General features: G+C 44.1%; 1 protein-coding gene across 1 annotated transcript; it reads right to left on the bottom strand.

Moving 5' to 3' along the window:
- Positions 1 to 9,516: 9,516 nt before the first annotated feature.
- Positions 9,517 to 11,116, bottom strand: LOC122153693 (olfactory receptor 49-like). The gene is given in 2 exon segments (XM_042795384.1): positions 9,517 to 9,852; positions 9,855 to 11,116. Coding segments are annotated over 2 exon segments (993 nt in total). The 5' UTR covers positions 10,594 to 11,116; the 3' UTR covers positions 9,517 to 9,598.
- Positions 11,117 to 16,787: the final 5,671 nt, after the last annotated feature.

Here is a 16,787-nt window from a genome sequence, read left to right as displayed (position 1 = left end):
GACCACAAATATCTCCCCTTTTTCATTCTTTCATTGAGTTTGTTGTGTTCTATTTTTTTTTTTTTTTAGTTGTTCTTTGTTTACTTGTTTGCTTGTTTTTTGTTTTGTTTTGTTTATTTTTGTTTTGTTTTGTTGTTGTTTTTTGGTTTTTTTTTGCTGAGCCTGACATATGGAATGGAAAATCCCTTTGGTCATTTGGGGTCAGCTGTCTCAGCTGTGCCACTGCCAGCTTCATGTGTACCCCAGCCTACTTGCTGCAGGGGCAGAGTGGGAAAAAGAGAAAGCCTTCATGCTCTGCAAGGACTGTTCAGCAACAGCCAAAACCCTGTTGTCTTATCAGTGCTGGTTTAGTAACAAATCCAAAGCATATCACCCTATGGGCTGCTATGAAGGAAACTAACCCCATCCTGGCCATTTACAGGTCATACAGTCAGGGTGAGGAATGAACAATGTCTTAATTGGATGATCTGAGGAAATCAGTGGACCACACAGCCTGGCTCTTCTGGGGGACTCGGTTTCTTTGGTATTCCTTGGTCATGTGAGACAGCAGGATGCAAACCGTCCATGACATTTCTTGTGGTATTTGTGGAAACAGTTCTAGCACAGATGTCCAACAGTCCTTTCACTCTTCTGCTCACCTGGAACTGGTATTCCCAAAAGAGATGGTCAGAGATGTGTAGACCAGTATCAGCCAGTGACCATGAAATCCTGGTCTCCCAGATCCCCAGGGATGTGGGGAAGGAGAGTAGCAGAGCACAGGCCCTGGACTTCAGGGAACGAGAACTTGGCCTAGCGAGGGCACTGCCAGGTGGCATCCCACGGGGGCAGTGTCAGGGCACTGAGAGCATCCACAGACCCAACCTTGAGCTTGGACCCACAACTATGGGCACAGGAGACTATAGCAGCCCAGGCCTGAGTTTCAGCACCAGCTTGATCTATGCTGTAGAAGTACTGGTTTCCAGACCAGCTATAGACACAAGAAGGTGGATGTTCCCAGGAACTGCAGGGGTCATGGCATGCTGATAGCTGTGTTCAGGGAGCTGGTCAAATGTCTCACCTCCATTTCTGTAATGGTGGATCAGGTGCGTGGCTCATCCATAAACTCTCTCTGTGAATGTTGATGTTTACTGAGCAACCTGGTCTGACCTCAGAGCTGGCCCTGCTTTGAGCTGGGAATTAGTCTCAAGATTTCTTGAGCTCCCTTTTACCCTGGATTGTTCTACATTCTAGAGGCCATCACCTTCCAACTTAGTCTCTTGTAGTGCACATTGCAAGGCACAGGCTCATGGAAGGGTTGGTAGGGAAGTCACTGCTGGGTGTCTCTAGCCCATCCTCCAGACTGGCTGTGACTTTGTTGAGATGAAACATGAAGTGCTCCAAAGGTGGAGATCACAGCAATGCTCCTCCTGGTCTATTCTATTTTTCCCAAGGCTCAGCCTAAAGCTCCCAAGAGGTAGTTTGGCTGTTGCCTGTGTCATATCATTGGCCACTGCAGAAGAGAGCTTGGTTCCACCTTCTCTCCAGGTAGCTGCAGGCTGTCATTAACAGACACCTTGAATGACAAAAATCTCCACCTCCTTCTTCCTCTGACCCAGATTTTGTTGCTGAGCGTGATATCATATAGTATGGAATATCCCTTTGGCCAGCTGGGGTCAGCTTTCTGGGCTGTGTCCCCCTGCCAACCGCTTGCCCACTCCCAGCCTACTCACTGGGAGGAAGCAGAGTGTGAAACAGAGAAGACCCTGACACGGTGCAAACACTGTTCAGCGATAGGCAAAACACTGGTGTCGTATCAGCGGCTGATTTAGGCACCAATGCAGAGCACAGCACCATGCAGGCTGCCATGAAGGAAATCACCCCATCCCAGCCAGATCCGGGATGTTTGAACTGGGAGCCCAGAAATGGACACAGCAGTGTACAGGTGGTCCAATGAGTGATGAGCAGGGGGAGAAAATCTCTTCCCTCACACTTTTGGCGAGCCTTCTCTTTATACACTGCAGGACACTGCTGGCTGCCTTTGCTGCCAGGTCACACTGGATTATGTAGATCACTGCTGGATCATGTTTTGCCCTCTGTTCCCCAGCACCATCAGGGCCTTTTACACAGAGCTAGTTCCTGGTCAGGCAGTCCCCTGCCCCTGCCACTGCAAGTCATTAGCCTATTCCATGAACAGGAACTGGCCTTTGTTCTTCTATTTCTTGAAGATCCTGACAGAACAGTCCTTCTGCTTGTCAGGATTCTCCCAAATGGCATCCCTAAAGCACAGGAATGGTCCTCCCCATTTAGTGTCATCGACAGACAGATGACTCCTCTGGGTCATGGATATAGGAATTAAACTTCATGGAGCCCAGGAGAGTCCCTTGTACTGCCCCACAATGACCCAGAATGTCTCAGTGGGCCCCAAGAGGGTGTGACCCCTTCACCACTGCTCTCTCAGCCTCGTCATCCAGCTGAGGTTTTACCCATCTGTTTGTTGACCCGTCCAGACTGTAATGGCGCAACGGGTGTTAAGAATATTTATGGAGACCACACCACAGATTTTGCTTAAGCTGAGATGAACAACACCCACTGTTTTCCCCACATGCACTGAGGCAGTTACTTCATCGTGAAGGCAATCAAGCTATTGAGGCAAGATATACTCTTGGTAGATCCATGCTGGGTAGGTTTGGACACATTCTTCTCTTCACAGGTCTCATAAATGACACCCAGGAGGACACTAACCGATGGCACACTCCTCACCAAAGTGAGCTTGTACGTCCTGGGGTTCCCTGGGTTGCATTTTTGGCCTCTTTCAAAGATGGTTATGACAGTGGCTTGTCCTCATTCACAACAGACCACTACCAATCCCATGACCTTTCAGTCGGTTCATTACAAAGAAATAGTGATTGTCCCCTCTAACTTCATTACCACTATGGTGCCTGTTATGCGGTGCATATAATTTCTCAAATCTTGCATATGTATTCCCCCGTCCTGATACAGTGACGATTTCTACAGTCAACTGTTCAGATGCTGGTGGCCTAGACAAAGGCCCTTTCCATTATTCTCCAGTTTTCCTCTCCCTGTTAATCTTTGTTCATTCAGACACCTCTCAGCTATGCTGCTGCTTTGAGCTTCAGGGAATAAAAGCTTGCCAGTCTTTTAGTAGTCTAATTGTCTCTTTTAGCAAACGCTTTCATTATATCTACTTTTTTTGTATCTATCTATCTAACTATGACATTTCCCACAAGATTATCCCTTGACAAAAGGCAACCTCATTAGAGAAATCTTGTATTCAGCGTACAGCTGGGGATTTGTTTCCTGAGACAGAAAGGCCAAACCCTGACCTCAAAGGTCCTGGGAAAGCTGATCCTGACCCTCACACATGGCTTAGGACTCTTCCTAGGAGCATTGGGGTGTGAGTGAGCAATGCCAAGTATAGGAAAACTATACAACACCTCCCGGCTTCCCCAAGCAATGGTGAAGAACAAATGAAGTCCAGAGCATCAGAATAAAGTGTTTCCTGGGAGGCCTTGGCAGCAGACGCAACATCCATAGACAAGTAGAGAAAGACCTAGGTCCTGTTGGGATGTTTGTCCTTGCCAGAGCCACAGGCCATCTCTACTGCAGGCTGTCCTACACTGCACTATGCCTGCACCTGGTAACACCCCGGGCCCTTCTCCTTGGGTTCACTCCTATGACGGTCAGGTCCCAGCATGCCCTCATCTATGGGGTTATTCTGCCTCCAATAAAGGGCTGGCTCCTTGTCCTTGTAAAACTAGGTCAATTGTCCGTTTGCCAAATCTCAGAGTTTTTCAGGGTTCCACTGGGATGAAGCTCCATTGGGCCGGATGTTAATGTGTATTTAGATGCATCACCCTGACATGTGGTACCTCTGAGATGATAACAGCATCAGGAATTGCAGGATATAACAGATAATAAAAGGAGTCACTTGTTCAATGCTATTGTTCACCAAGGTACACGTTCCCATGGTGACAAGCTCAGACAAACCAAATGAAAGTACAAACGAAGCCAGACTAGGACCTGGGAGGTCAGGGTAAATAGATATGGGCTATTTGCATGGGAGGATACAAGGATGGTCCAGGGGCATAAATTGTTAAAAGAAAAAGGAAAGAAAAAGTGAAGCAATGGAAATGATCAGGGCTGTTTGGAAGTATCACCCAAACAGCCCTGCGTCTGAGCAACAGCACCTGGAGAGGGACAAGACCTTCACAGATCAACTGACCAAACGTTCCTGTTGACATAAGTGGTGACTAGGAACCTGAGTGATTTCCCTCCCATAATGGAGCAAAGATCCCTGGTGGATCAAAATGCAGAATCATTCATGCTGGAAGGGACCTTAGGAGGTGTCTATGTCAAACTTCTGTTCACTGTGGGGTCACCTGTGGTGTCAGTGTTATCAGTGGCAGTCGTGAAAAGAACTTATCTACACAAAGCAAATAAGCAGGCACTCTTTTATTCCAGCGCTGGGGAACACGGGGGATAGCTCCACCAAAGACGTGTTCACCAACAGGTACAAAGCACAACATATTTATACACTTTTTCAGCAGAGTCATGGTTACATAAGATCAACAAAATTCATAAAGATTAAGTTGACCTTAATAATGATTGGCTTTCAGTTACCTCACCTTACCTATATTCCTATTCTACAGAAACCATTGGTCATCTTTACTGATTAATTGAATAGATTGAGGGGAGGGTAATGATAAGCATATTCATGTTATTTCCTGGAAGTCATTATCATATGCAAATGTCCCTAACACATGCGTGGTTATGTTGGACGAGGGTCCTCTGGTGGTCATCGATAGTCTTCCTCACTATCTCCGCTGCCTGATCTCCATCCTTGCACATGCTCAATTAATCTTTGGCTAATGCTCATTTCCTCTTTGGCTGATCTTCCAAACCAAACCCAGTATCTTCTGGTACCTACTGTTTTTGAGATAAATAACAGAAGAATTTTGCTTTAGCTAAAAGTAATTCAACAATTACTTTTATTGAGGTAGGCTAAAGCTATTATTAGTACAACGATCCAAATTTAAAGAAAAGTAAAAGAATTTACTACTGGGAAAAGAAAAGGGGGGAATTGATCTGAGGAAACACTAACTCAACAGCATGCACCCCCCGCCCCCCTCCCCCGCCTTGGGATGCTCATCAGATGGTACATATCTAAGGGTGGTAACTACTTTCCAACAGAATGAGAAAGAATAGGATGGGCCATCTCTGGTATCTCTTGTCCTTGAGATAAGAAAGGAACTGAAACCACTAGCCCATAAAGACAAAGGGGCTGCAAATTAGCCCAGACTTGAAGGGCAAGGTGTACGTGACCACAGGACTGAGTTGGCGCAGAAGTAAGGGTCAGCTAGCGAACACAGTGAAGAAGACTATGAGCCTTCATCTGAAGACCCCTGCCCACAACCACCAGGGAGAACTGTGCAAGTGCGACGGGAGAAATTTGGGGTAGGAGAAAATTTGTTTTGAGGCTCTGGCTTTTGTTACTTCCCTGTCCTTTCTTGGGCAGTTCAGGAGCCGTTGCAGAGTTTTTCTTTACTTGACACTGCTCACCCTCACACCCCAATGCTCCCAGGAAGAGTCCTAAGCCATGTGTGAGGGTCAGGATCAGCCTTCCCAGGACCTTTGAGGTCAGGGTTTGGCCTTTCTGCTTCAGGAAACAAATCCAGGGGTTTCTCAGCATTACAGCCACCTGCACAGTGCCTTTGCCTACCTGCAATCAGAGCCTCCAACTATCTGCTCTAAGGAGTCCATGGGGAGGCTTTGTCGGTAATGGCCCTCAGTGGGGCCAATCAATGCTTCAAGGTACTTTGGGTTTTGGTTCTGACATTGACTTCTTGAGTACTTTGCTCAGTCTCCTCTCAGTATCTGAGGTTCATGGACTCAGGGCCAAATACACCCTGGGGCTCATTAAAATACAGAAAGCCCTAACGAGCTATTTATCCTCCTTTCATTTTCTTCAAGCCTTCAAGACTTGTACAGCTAATTGGAATAGTTTCATAGCACAGTTAAAGAGGAAGGTTTCAAATTGCACCTAATAAAAATAAATAATTTTAAAGGTTCTATTTGGTCAATTTCTGTTTAGAAAAGAGGTGATGGAAGCATTCTGCAATTGATATTGATGCAGCAGTTTTCCTCGGGAGGTCTGGACAGGTAGGAAAACCAGGCCCTTGAGGTCTGACACTATTTGGACGGACAACCTTGCTCCTCATTTCCCCTACTCACCATTTCTGTCATTGTCCAACTGGGGTTTACATCATTTTTCCTTCTATAAGATTTCTCCACTGAAGTTTGCATCTGAATTTTCCAACTCCATTGGACCACCTCTCATTTGTTTTCCTTAAAGAACTGGCTGCACACAGGCACAGAGGGAATTTTCCTCTTTGCAGGCAAAGAAAATTGAATCATCATCAAGTTTTGTAAACAATAAAACACACACCCCAGCCATACGCTGAGCACAAGATTTCTCTAATGGGGTTGCCTTTGGTCAAGGAATAATCATATGAGAAATGGTTTAGATAGATTGATAGAAAAAGGTAGGTATAAAGATAATGAAAGAGCTGGCTAAAAGAGACAATTGGACTACTGAAAGACTGGGAGGCCTCTAGTTCCTGAAACCCAGAGCAGCAGCATAGCTGAGAGGTGTCTGAATGCACAAAGAATAAAAGGGAAAGGAAAACTGGAGAATAACGGAAAGGGCCTTTGTCTGGGAAGCCATCATCTGAAAAGATGACTTTAGAAATGGTCATTGTATCAGGACGGGGGGAGAATGTATGAAAGAATTGAGAAATTATATGCACCGCATAACAGGCACCATAGTGGTAATGAAGTTAGAGGGGACAATCACTATTTCTTTGGAATGAACCGACTGAAAGGTCATGGAATTGGTAGTGGTCTGCTGTGAATGAGGACAAGCCAATGTCATACCCATCTTTGAAAGAGGCCAAAAGTGTAGCCCAGGGAACCCCAGGACGTACAAGCTCACTTTGGTGAGGAGTGTGCCATCGGTTAGTGTCCTCTTGGGTGACTCTTCTGGGCACCTAAAAGAGTGTGTCCTAACTCAGTCAGCATGGACTTACCAAGGGTACCTACTGGGACACATTTAGGGCAGCACAAGGAACTCTGTGCTGGATCCTGTTCAGTTTAACACCTGTATCTATGACCCAGAGGAGTCACCATGTTTAACAAGGACAAATACCAGTTTCTATACCTGGGATGAAATCATGCCGGACACAAGAATGGACGGGGGAGAGGAGTGGCTGGAGAGTACCCTGCAGAAAGGGATGTGGGGGTGCTGGTGGGCAGCAGCTCAATAGGAGTCAGCAGTGTGCCCTGGCAGCCAAGACGGCAGACTGCATCCTGGGCTGCATCAAACATGGCATAACCAGCCGGGCAGGAGAGGTGATTATCCAGCTGTACTCAGCATTGGTGCAGCCTCCCTGTGAGTACCATGTGCAGGTCTGGGCCCCACAATGTAAGAAGTGCGTGAAGGTACTTGATTGTGTCCAGAAGAGAGCAACAAAGCTGGTGAAAGGGCTTGAAGGCACGTCCTCTGAGGACTCCAGGCTTGACTATTTTAGAGAAAAGGAGGCTGAAGAGTGGCCTCATTGCTGTCTATGGCTTCCTGAGGAGGAGAGCGTTTGGCAATGGTATCCGGTGATAGGACATGCGGGAATGGTTCAAAGCTGCAACAGGAGAGATATCAACTTTACATTAGGAAGCATTTCTTTACCAAGAGGGTGGTACAACACTGAAACAGGCTTCCTAGAAAGGTGGTCGACATCCCAAGCTCATCAGCATTTAAGAGGCATTTGGACAATGCCCTTAATAACATGATTTATCTTTTTGCCACACTTGAAGTGGTCTAGTATTTGGACTAGAAGATCAATGTAGGTCCCTTCCAACTGAACTATTCCTATTCTATTCTATTCTATTCTATTCTATTCTATTCTATTCTATTCTATTCTATTCTATTCTATTCTATTCTATTCTATTCTATTCTATTCTATTCTATTCTATTCTATTCTATTCTATTCTATTCTATTCTATTCTATTCTATTCTATTCTATTCTTCATTGTATATGTAACTGTAGAGGGTGGATACCTCCAGCATCTGGGCTCAGACACTGTGTGTCGTCAATAGCTGCCCCTGGATACCAGCCTTTCCAGTTGCAGGCTTCTGGACATACAAGCCCTCAAAGCAGCACCCCCATTCCAGATGATGGTATAGACCACCACAGTCACACACACACACACAGACTTTTAAGTTCACTCACTCCAGCCGCTCAGTTGGTGGCACTAATGATGTGGGCTATATGACCTCCAGTTGCTGCACTCACACCCCCATGCTCACACATTCACTCAGAAGAGAGATTCCCTCACACAGGAAGGCATTAGAAAATAAGTTTAATGAGAAGATAGAATGGAATACACTGGTCAGGGTCCTCCAATAAAAAGTTCATAATAGGTCCTCTGCAGTCCAAAAATGCTCGTGCCCCGCATGCTATAATGTGTCCTCCACCCCTAGTCAATAATCCCCTTAGTCCAAATGGTGATCCAGAGAGCTGCTCTCAGTGGCTCATCTTGATGGGTTTCACACCTGGACAACAAGGCTGATGGCTCTCCCAGGGCAGCTGTCGTGGTTTGAGCCTGGTCTGCAACCAACCAACACAGCTGGTCAAACTCCCTTCCCCCTCCCCACCTGGGAATGGGGGAGGGAATTAGAGGGGTGAAGGGAGACTCACAGGCTGAGATAAGAACAGTTTAATAATGGCAATAAAATGAGAACAATGATGATGATAGAAAAAAAAGAAATATATAAACAGGCAATGCACAACATAATTGCTCACCACCTGCTAACCAATATCCAGCCTGTTGCCGGCTAGCGACCCCGAGATACAAAGATCCCACAATCAAAATCCCAGATCGATAGAGCTCCTTCCCAACTACCCCTCCTCTATATAGTGAGCATGACGTTCCATGATATGCAATATTTCATTCGCCAGTTAGGGTCTGGTGCTCTGTCCGTTCTCCCTCCCTGCTTCCTGTGCCCTTGCGCACGGGCAGAACTTGAGGAGTCAGAGAGTCCTTGAAGTCTCGGTAGCAGCTGAAAACACCAGGGTGCTATCAGCATTCTTCTCCTACCAAACCCAAAGCTAAATCCAAAACACAGCACTCATCTAGTCCTTGAAAAGGAATATTAACTCTATTTCAGCCCAAACCAGGACAGCAGCGCTGTAAGGAGCTGGGACAAGATGTTCATTGCTCAGGAGCTTGTAAATTGGTTTCCCACCTGCCACTGTGTCTCTATACTCTTCTTGGGTTGTGGAGATGGGTTCCTGATGAGCTGCTGGCTGTGCTGTGATGGGCCTGGGAGCAGCTGGGTCAGGATATTCACTGAGTTACTCCTCCTGCCATGGTTAGTGCTTCCTTGGTGTGTGCAGACGAGCTTCTTATCACTTAACCTCACACAATCCAAGAAGAACAGAAATCTCCTGAGGCATCTGTCTTTGGAGTTGGCATACATCTGCACTGGTATTACTTAACATATGATAGCAGATCATTGGAATTGCTGTCCAGAAATGCATCATGATTAGGGGAAAATCTGCAGTGTTGCCTGGCCAATGGCTTCACTCAGGGCCGCGATCACAGTCTTGTTTCTCAGACTGTAGATGAAGGGATTTAAGAATGGGTACAGGACAGTGTTCGGCAAAGCTACAATTCTGTTTGTCTCCAAGGAAGCATCTTCCGAATGATGCATATAGAGAGCAATGCAGCTCCCATATGCAATAGCCAAGGAGGTGAGATGGGAAGAACACGTAGTAAAAGCTTTTTTCCTCCCATTGTTGCTGGAAGGTGTAGAATACGGAGGAGATTGCCTGTGTAAAATGCCAGAGTTAAGCATAAGGAAGCCAGTATGACAAATGATGCTAAACCAGAGTCTATTTTCCAAAGCAGGCTGGTGTCAGAGCAGGACAGTCTGAATAAGGGAGAACTGTCACATAAGAAGTGGTGGATCTTGTTTGAGCCACAGTAAGTCAGCTGGTAGAGAAGGACCAGGTGGTAACTTGAGAGTGTGATGCCTATGACCCAAGCAGCAACAACCAGCTGGATGCGGAGCTGAGGCTTCATGATGGCAGCATAACGCAAAGGCTGGCAGATAGCAACATAGCAGTCAAAGGACATAACAACAAGTAGAACAAATTCTGTACAGCCCAGGGCAAAATAGAAATAGGATTGGGCAAAACAGCTGCTTAGAGAGATGGTTCTCCTACCAGAACCCAGGATCAGAAACAATTTGATGCTTGTGGAGGATGTAAACCAGATTTCCAGGAAGGACAGATTGCTGATGAAAAAGTATATGGGGGTTTGTAGGCGGTGATACACACACACGAGGAAAATGATGGTTGCGTTCCCCATCACTGTTGTCAGGTAGATGAGCAGAAGGACCAGAGAGAGAAATAGCTGTAGTCGTCGATCAAGCCCCGAGAAACCCTTTAGGGTGAACTCAGTAACCGCAGTTTCATTTTCTGGTCCCATGTGGAATTTCAGTTCATCCTGCTGAGACTGGAGCACAGCAACAAACATGTGTGGTAATGTCACAGTCTGGGTGAAAAGTTCTATCCTTCCTTTTCTGCTTCTTTCCTTTCTAGCAGTCTTCCCCTATAATACAGGCAGAGAGAGTCCTTCGAGCATTTCTCACACCCTGATTTGTATGTTTTACATTTCATTTAGTCCTCAGAGAATCTCTTGGCTTCTTTCTGCCTTTTTCAAACACTCACAAAGAATCCTTTCTCCAGAACAGAAGATTTTCAAGAAGCTGTTAGCTGTTTCACCCTATTCATGGGAAATACCAAATTCACTCAGACCTGTTGCACACCTCTCTCACACCTACGTGCCAGACTCATTTCTTCTATTGCACGAACGCTAGACCATCAAATCAAACCACATCAAATCCGTATGCTGAAAGCTATGCTTTCTACTTTTCAACGCTTGCCTTTTTGGACTAGGAATCCCTGAGAATCTCTTGATTCCAAAATAAGTAATATCAAGTATCTCTTTTGTAATTCCATGCTTTCTTCCACAGCTTCTTGCTCTCTGTTTCCTCAGAAAAGGGGGAGGGGGTGGAGTAGGGACCAAGTATCACTCATCTTCTTTAGTGCTCTCAACAATGACTGAAATTTATTATGGTTCCACACAGTCTGTCACACAGTCTTGTCTGACATCTGCCTGCATTGAAATGCCGTTGTTTCCAAGCAGTTGCTCATTGATGTTACTATCAGATGTCCTGACCTAAACACAGAGCAAGAGAAGAGTATCTGGAAGAGATTTGTAACCTTTCTTTTGCATGCCAGTTATAGGTTGGGAGGACCCAGCCTCTAGTGTTTTCTCTTGTCTCCACTGACTACAGAGGGAGCCTTGGGAAAAGAAGTTCTCACAGGCACCTGGAGGTAATTAGATGAAACTCACTATTCCAGTCTAAAATCTCTGGTTTATTAAGTTACTGTTTTTTTAAAATGAAAATGCTCATCTAGCAGAAGGAAGCACAAGAAAAATACACGCAATAAAGACTGACATTTTCCCTTCATCTTTACTTTTGGTTTTGGACATAGAAAGGAGCAGAGCAGGTGACCCTCTGCACGGTAGGATTTGCATAGGTTTTTATGCAAATATCTGTAAGTGTTTAAGCCTTCAAACCACACATTTTATGTTACCATTGTTTCACTTAATGCATATTCTCTGCTGGACTATTTAGAGATCACTTATGAGCATCTTTGTTTACAGATTAAGTTAATTAATGCAGTTAATACAGCAGGGCACAGAGGTGAAACTTTTTTTTATCTGCTCCAAACACATACAAGAGTCTGCTGGTGTCAAATGGTGTGACATGGTTGAAAACCAAGGCACGTTTGTTGACAGCTTAGCTAAGGTTCATGAACATTTCAGATGAACCTCCAGTAAATTTTCAGTGAACTTGGGCTGACAGAATATTTCCCTTTAAGCAACATGAAAAGAGCCACTTCCAATCCCTTCCAAACTACAACTGTGTGAATAAATGATTTTTCAAGTTCACCTGTAGTTACGAATATTGCAGGGTAACATAAAAACACCCGCATTAGAAATAGCACATTGTCAAATCCTCCCCTCTCCCACCCAAAGCACTGTTTCATTTCAATTGCATGTATTGAACATGAGCCTTTAACATGAGCAACAAAAGTTTGGAAAGAAAAGACCTGATCAACATGGAAACTCCAGTGCTCTCCCCGGGACGCATGACATCTTGGTCATGAACAACCCCATGGTTCAAATGCCCTCTTAAGGCTTTTGGAGCAAGGATTTAAACACTGGCCTTCTGCTTCCCAGACAAGTGCGCTAACTCCATGGCTACAGTTTACACTGGAGAAGGACTCTCAATTTGTCATATCAAAGTCACTCCAAGATTACGCTAGGATAAAAAGGTGTAGTAATGACTGCACTGCATGACAGTCAGCACACCCAATCAGGAGAGTGATACTTTGGTCACAGCCCTTGTTCCACTGACTAATCCTTCACAGATAGTTAGAGCAATTGGCAAAGAAACAGAATAATGATACTAGGGGAATTCACACTGAGTATTTATAGCTCAGTCTGATACATCTAACAAAATTGGAGAAAATAGTATTGATCACTGATTGATTCAGGGCTTTATTCCATATACCAGACAGAAAACCAATGCCAGACACCGTGAACTCGTTAATGGTGATTTTCTTAAGGCTCTTTGCCAGTTGCTGCAGTGTAGCTTATTTGCAGTGTGAGGGTAACACGTATCTGATATACACTTAGTTAATTAGTGTAAGTTGGAAATGCAGCTTTGCACTTCTTCCTCTCCTGCATATGTGAACATTGGTACCTGTTAAGACTGGAGAGTAACCTTGGGAGAACGTGGTGATGAAGTGCAGAAAAATGCTCTGCTCCAAGGAAAATGACTGTGCGAGCACCCTTCAATTCCAGCAATGCTACTTTACAGGCCAAGAACACTTCTTACAATTTAAATCCAAACAATCTCATTAGCTTTTCCTGAAAGTATCTGAAGTAAAATTTCTCTTGGCTTCACAATACAATTAAGGTGGGAGGAGATCTCCAGAATGGTCCAAGAAACATTCTCTTTAAAGAGGCACAGGCAAAGACCCATGGGAGTGATGCTGGCTCTAAAAGCTCCCTTAATATGCAAAAAAGGAGAACTATTTCCATAATGCTACAGGCCATACCAGTGTCTACAGTTAATAGAAGTTCACTTTGAAGAATATGGATTGTAGGCAGTCATCGAAGCCACAAATAGAAATACCTGATATCAGTCTGGGGTGCAAGACCCAATATTCTTTTGAACTAAGAAAGCTCTACATTGTTTTAGCTGAGTATAGAGAAAAAACAAGACAAATTAGGTGCTGATACTGAAAACTCAATACATGCCCTCATTTGTTTATTTATAAAACAAAATGATATCTAAAAGACAACTCCATTCTCGTTTTTTGAGGTTGTGGAAGACATTTTTTAGTGTTTTGTCCAACAGGAATAAAGCTTTACCTGCTTCTGTCCTTATCTGTTACGAAGGGCTTTCATCTGCAGTGAGGGCAACACAAGGAACGGCTCCCTTGCAGTCTATGGTATCTGCTATCACTGAAACCTCTCACAAGAGTCCTTTATAAAACTGGAAGGAAAGCCAAGGGAGTTCATAATATATATAGAGTAGCAAAGCCCTTACATAAATGAATGAATGAGTGAATGACTCGTTATGGTAAATACAAACTACTTGAATACTGAATGCTTGCCCTGAACGCAACTCCAATAGAAACTTTTGATTTTGCTGCTAACAGTACTTATCTCAAAAAATCAAAAGGCAGCCAGCATTGTTGGAAACTGGAACCTTACAGATGTCTAAATATACTGCCTTATGGTAACTGCAGAACCAAGATTATTATTTTTTTTCCTTTTTCTGACTGACTGCTTTTCAAGTTGTGAATGGGCGTATCTTAATTAATCCAATAATGATTTTTGAGATAGTGATTGATGTAGTTTAAACCTGGCCAGCAGCCAACCACCACACAGCTGCTCACTCACCCTCCCCTCCCTCAGGGGTGAGGGAGAGAAATGGCAGGGTAAAGATAAAGAGACTCGTAGGTTGAGATAAAAACAGTGTAAATTTTTTTTTTTTCTTCAGTAAAATACAAAGGGGTAAGGCACAATGTGATTGCTCACCACCTGCCCACTGATGCCCAGCCCATTCCTGGCCAGTGATCCCAGAGAAATGAAGATCCCAAAACTGCAATCCCAGAAGCGAGAGCCCTCCCTTCCTGACCACCCCTCCTCTATACACCGAGCACGACATTACATGATATGGAATATTTCACTGGCTAATTTGTGTCCAGTGGTGTTGGAGAATGGCTCAGAGACAAGGGTCATGAGCCCACCGAGCAGTCGTACTATCAAAGCCTGTTCTAGGGGCTGATGTTGGGCCTTTGTGATGCTGGGCCTCACTAGGGTTTGCCTGCAGCTGCTCGCAGCTGCTGATACATGAAGAATTTCAAGGACGCTTCAGCCTTATGTATCGTTGTGTATCGTAAACAAGATAAGAGGAATTGGAAATAGTGGAATGAGAAACTTAGTGTTATGAGAAGCTTGTGCTGCTAGCTAACCGCAAGTAGGTGGACCGTGCGAATACGACCTTTAGAGCTTAAGCCAATCAGCTAGTGACTAGTAGGTATAATAATTATTGTTGTCTGTATAAATATGTGTACCCTGGACCAATAAAGTGAACCATGTTTTATCACTCACATTGAGTTTGTCTCAGCATTGTTTCCTCCGCCGCTCCGCAAGCTAGTGAACACAGTGAAGAAGACCACGAGCTTTCATGTGAAGAACCCTAACCATGACCACCAGGGAGCACTGCGCAAGCGCGACAGGAGGAATTTGTGGTGGGGGGATATGTTAATGATTTCTCGGAACTAATTGTAATATTCCCTCCCTATCCTTAGAGTAGTGATGCATATGTATTAGGGTAGATGAATATGTAACCATTTATACAATAAAAGGGAGCCCCTTTGGCTCCAGGGTGCGCCTTTGCGCCCAGCGCTGTATTCTTTGCTCCACTGACTTTGTCCCCAATAAAACTTTTTTTATATATACGTGGGCTTGTTTCTCACATTTACCTATTTTAGGAGGGTGGGGTATTAATCCCATATGACTTTCTGCTTTTTTACATTGGTTTATACTTGGCTTTCACTAGTGTGACATTCATCTGTAGCCCTGTGGTCAGTCTGCTGTGAAAATAATACTAACGTTGTTTATATTCTGTATCCTGTAGGCAAAGATGAAGCAATTGTTTGAAGCAAGGTGAAAACTGTCCGATTCTCAACAGCAGGTATAACAGTGGGTTTTGGTGAGGCTCTGATCTAATTGGAAAACTACAAACTGGAGTCAAAATTAATAAATTCATAGGAAATCTTGAACTCGGTTGCTCAAAATATAATACTGAGGACAATACTGTGAGATCTTATTTGTACACCTTGAAAAAGATTGTCATTACTTTTGTTCCAGTAGTGACCATTTCTTTCACAGTGTTGATGAAATGTGAGTCAGTGGGATGGGATGGAAGTTCTGTATGCCTGGAAATGGATGCTGAGCGGCATCTAGGGATGAAGGTGGAATAATCTGCAACAATTTGGGTTTTTTTCTATTAATACTCATTTTTAAATGCCAACATAGTAATTTGCTGCTCATGGAAAGACTTTGGACAGGTAAAAGCAACAGAAATCTACATGTAATGTGCATGCAGTAATTTATTATTTTTGGTTGTCTTCAGGATACTTTTTTGCCAGCTTTCTCAGTGTATTGAAATATGAACCTGCAGATGGGGGTATTGAAAATTGGAGGGGTGCTATACTGAAATCTAATCTAAACCTCCCAATTTTCAAGTATTCTGTACCTTACTGTCCTTCCTCCTCAATGCCCTTCTTCCAGATTGTTTTGAATGTGTTCTTAGAACATGCACTATGTTCATGTTTTTTTTCTGTAGAAAAAGAATCTGAAATAGTTCTGCAGAAATATCTGTTCCTGTTTCTTACATAAGCCATCTCTCTCAGACTAGTACTCCCATAAAAAGCCTTAGCTGTTAGTAGTTGTACTGAATAAACTTCCTCTTCAGGGATGTCATTCTGTTGACATAACCACAGTTCAATACTTAGGTTTTGTATTTTTATGTTGGGTGTTTTTTGAATTTTCTGAAGGTGAAAGTGGACGCCTGAGATGTGCACTACACAGGTCTTGTAGTAAGTCACCTCTGTATCAAAGAGGAGTATGTGACATGGCAGTTATCCTGACAAAGCCCCTTCTGTAACTGTTGATACCTTATTTTCTTCCAGCCATACGTGCAGCTTGCTGAAGATGATAAGGTTCGGTACAAGAATGAAATGCAGTTGTGGGAAGCAAAAATGCTCAAACTTGGATGCGAAGACTTGATACGTTCCAGAAAGCAAAAGCTAGAAAAGAAAACTGATTAAACTTGTAAACAAAGCTGAAACAGCCAAAGCTTCTTCATGTGAAAACGAGGCAAAGTTAAAGCTGAAAAAATCGGAAGAATGAAATGGTTAAGTATTTTATATTTGATGCCCTTTGGTTGTCATGTCTTTGTCCTGCTGTGTTAATGCTGCAGTCTGCATTAGCACCAAAATTTGGAGAACCCATAAAGGGCCCACGGGAGAAGCAGAAAAGATGATCAGGTAAGAGAGGATGCGGTATCTCTCAGA

Source organism: Tyto alba, unplaced genomic scaffold (assembly GCF_018691265.1).
Source record: "Tyto alba isolate M040663 unplaced genomic scaffold, T.alba_DEE_v4.0 Super-Scaffold_21, whole genome shotgun sequence".
Taxonomy (NCBI): domain Eukaryota; kingdom Metazoa; phylum Chordata; class Aves; order Strigiformes; family Tytonidae; genus Tyto; species Tyto alba.
This window is presented reverse-complemented; position numbering and strand designations above follow the sequence as displayed.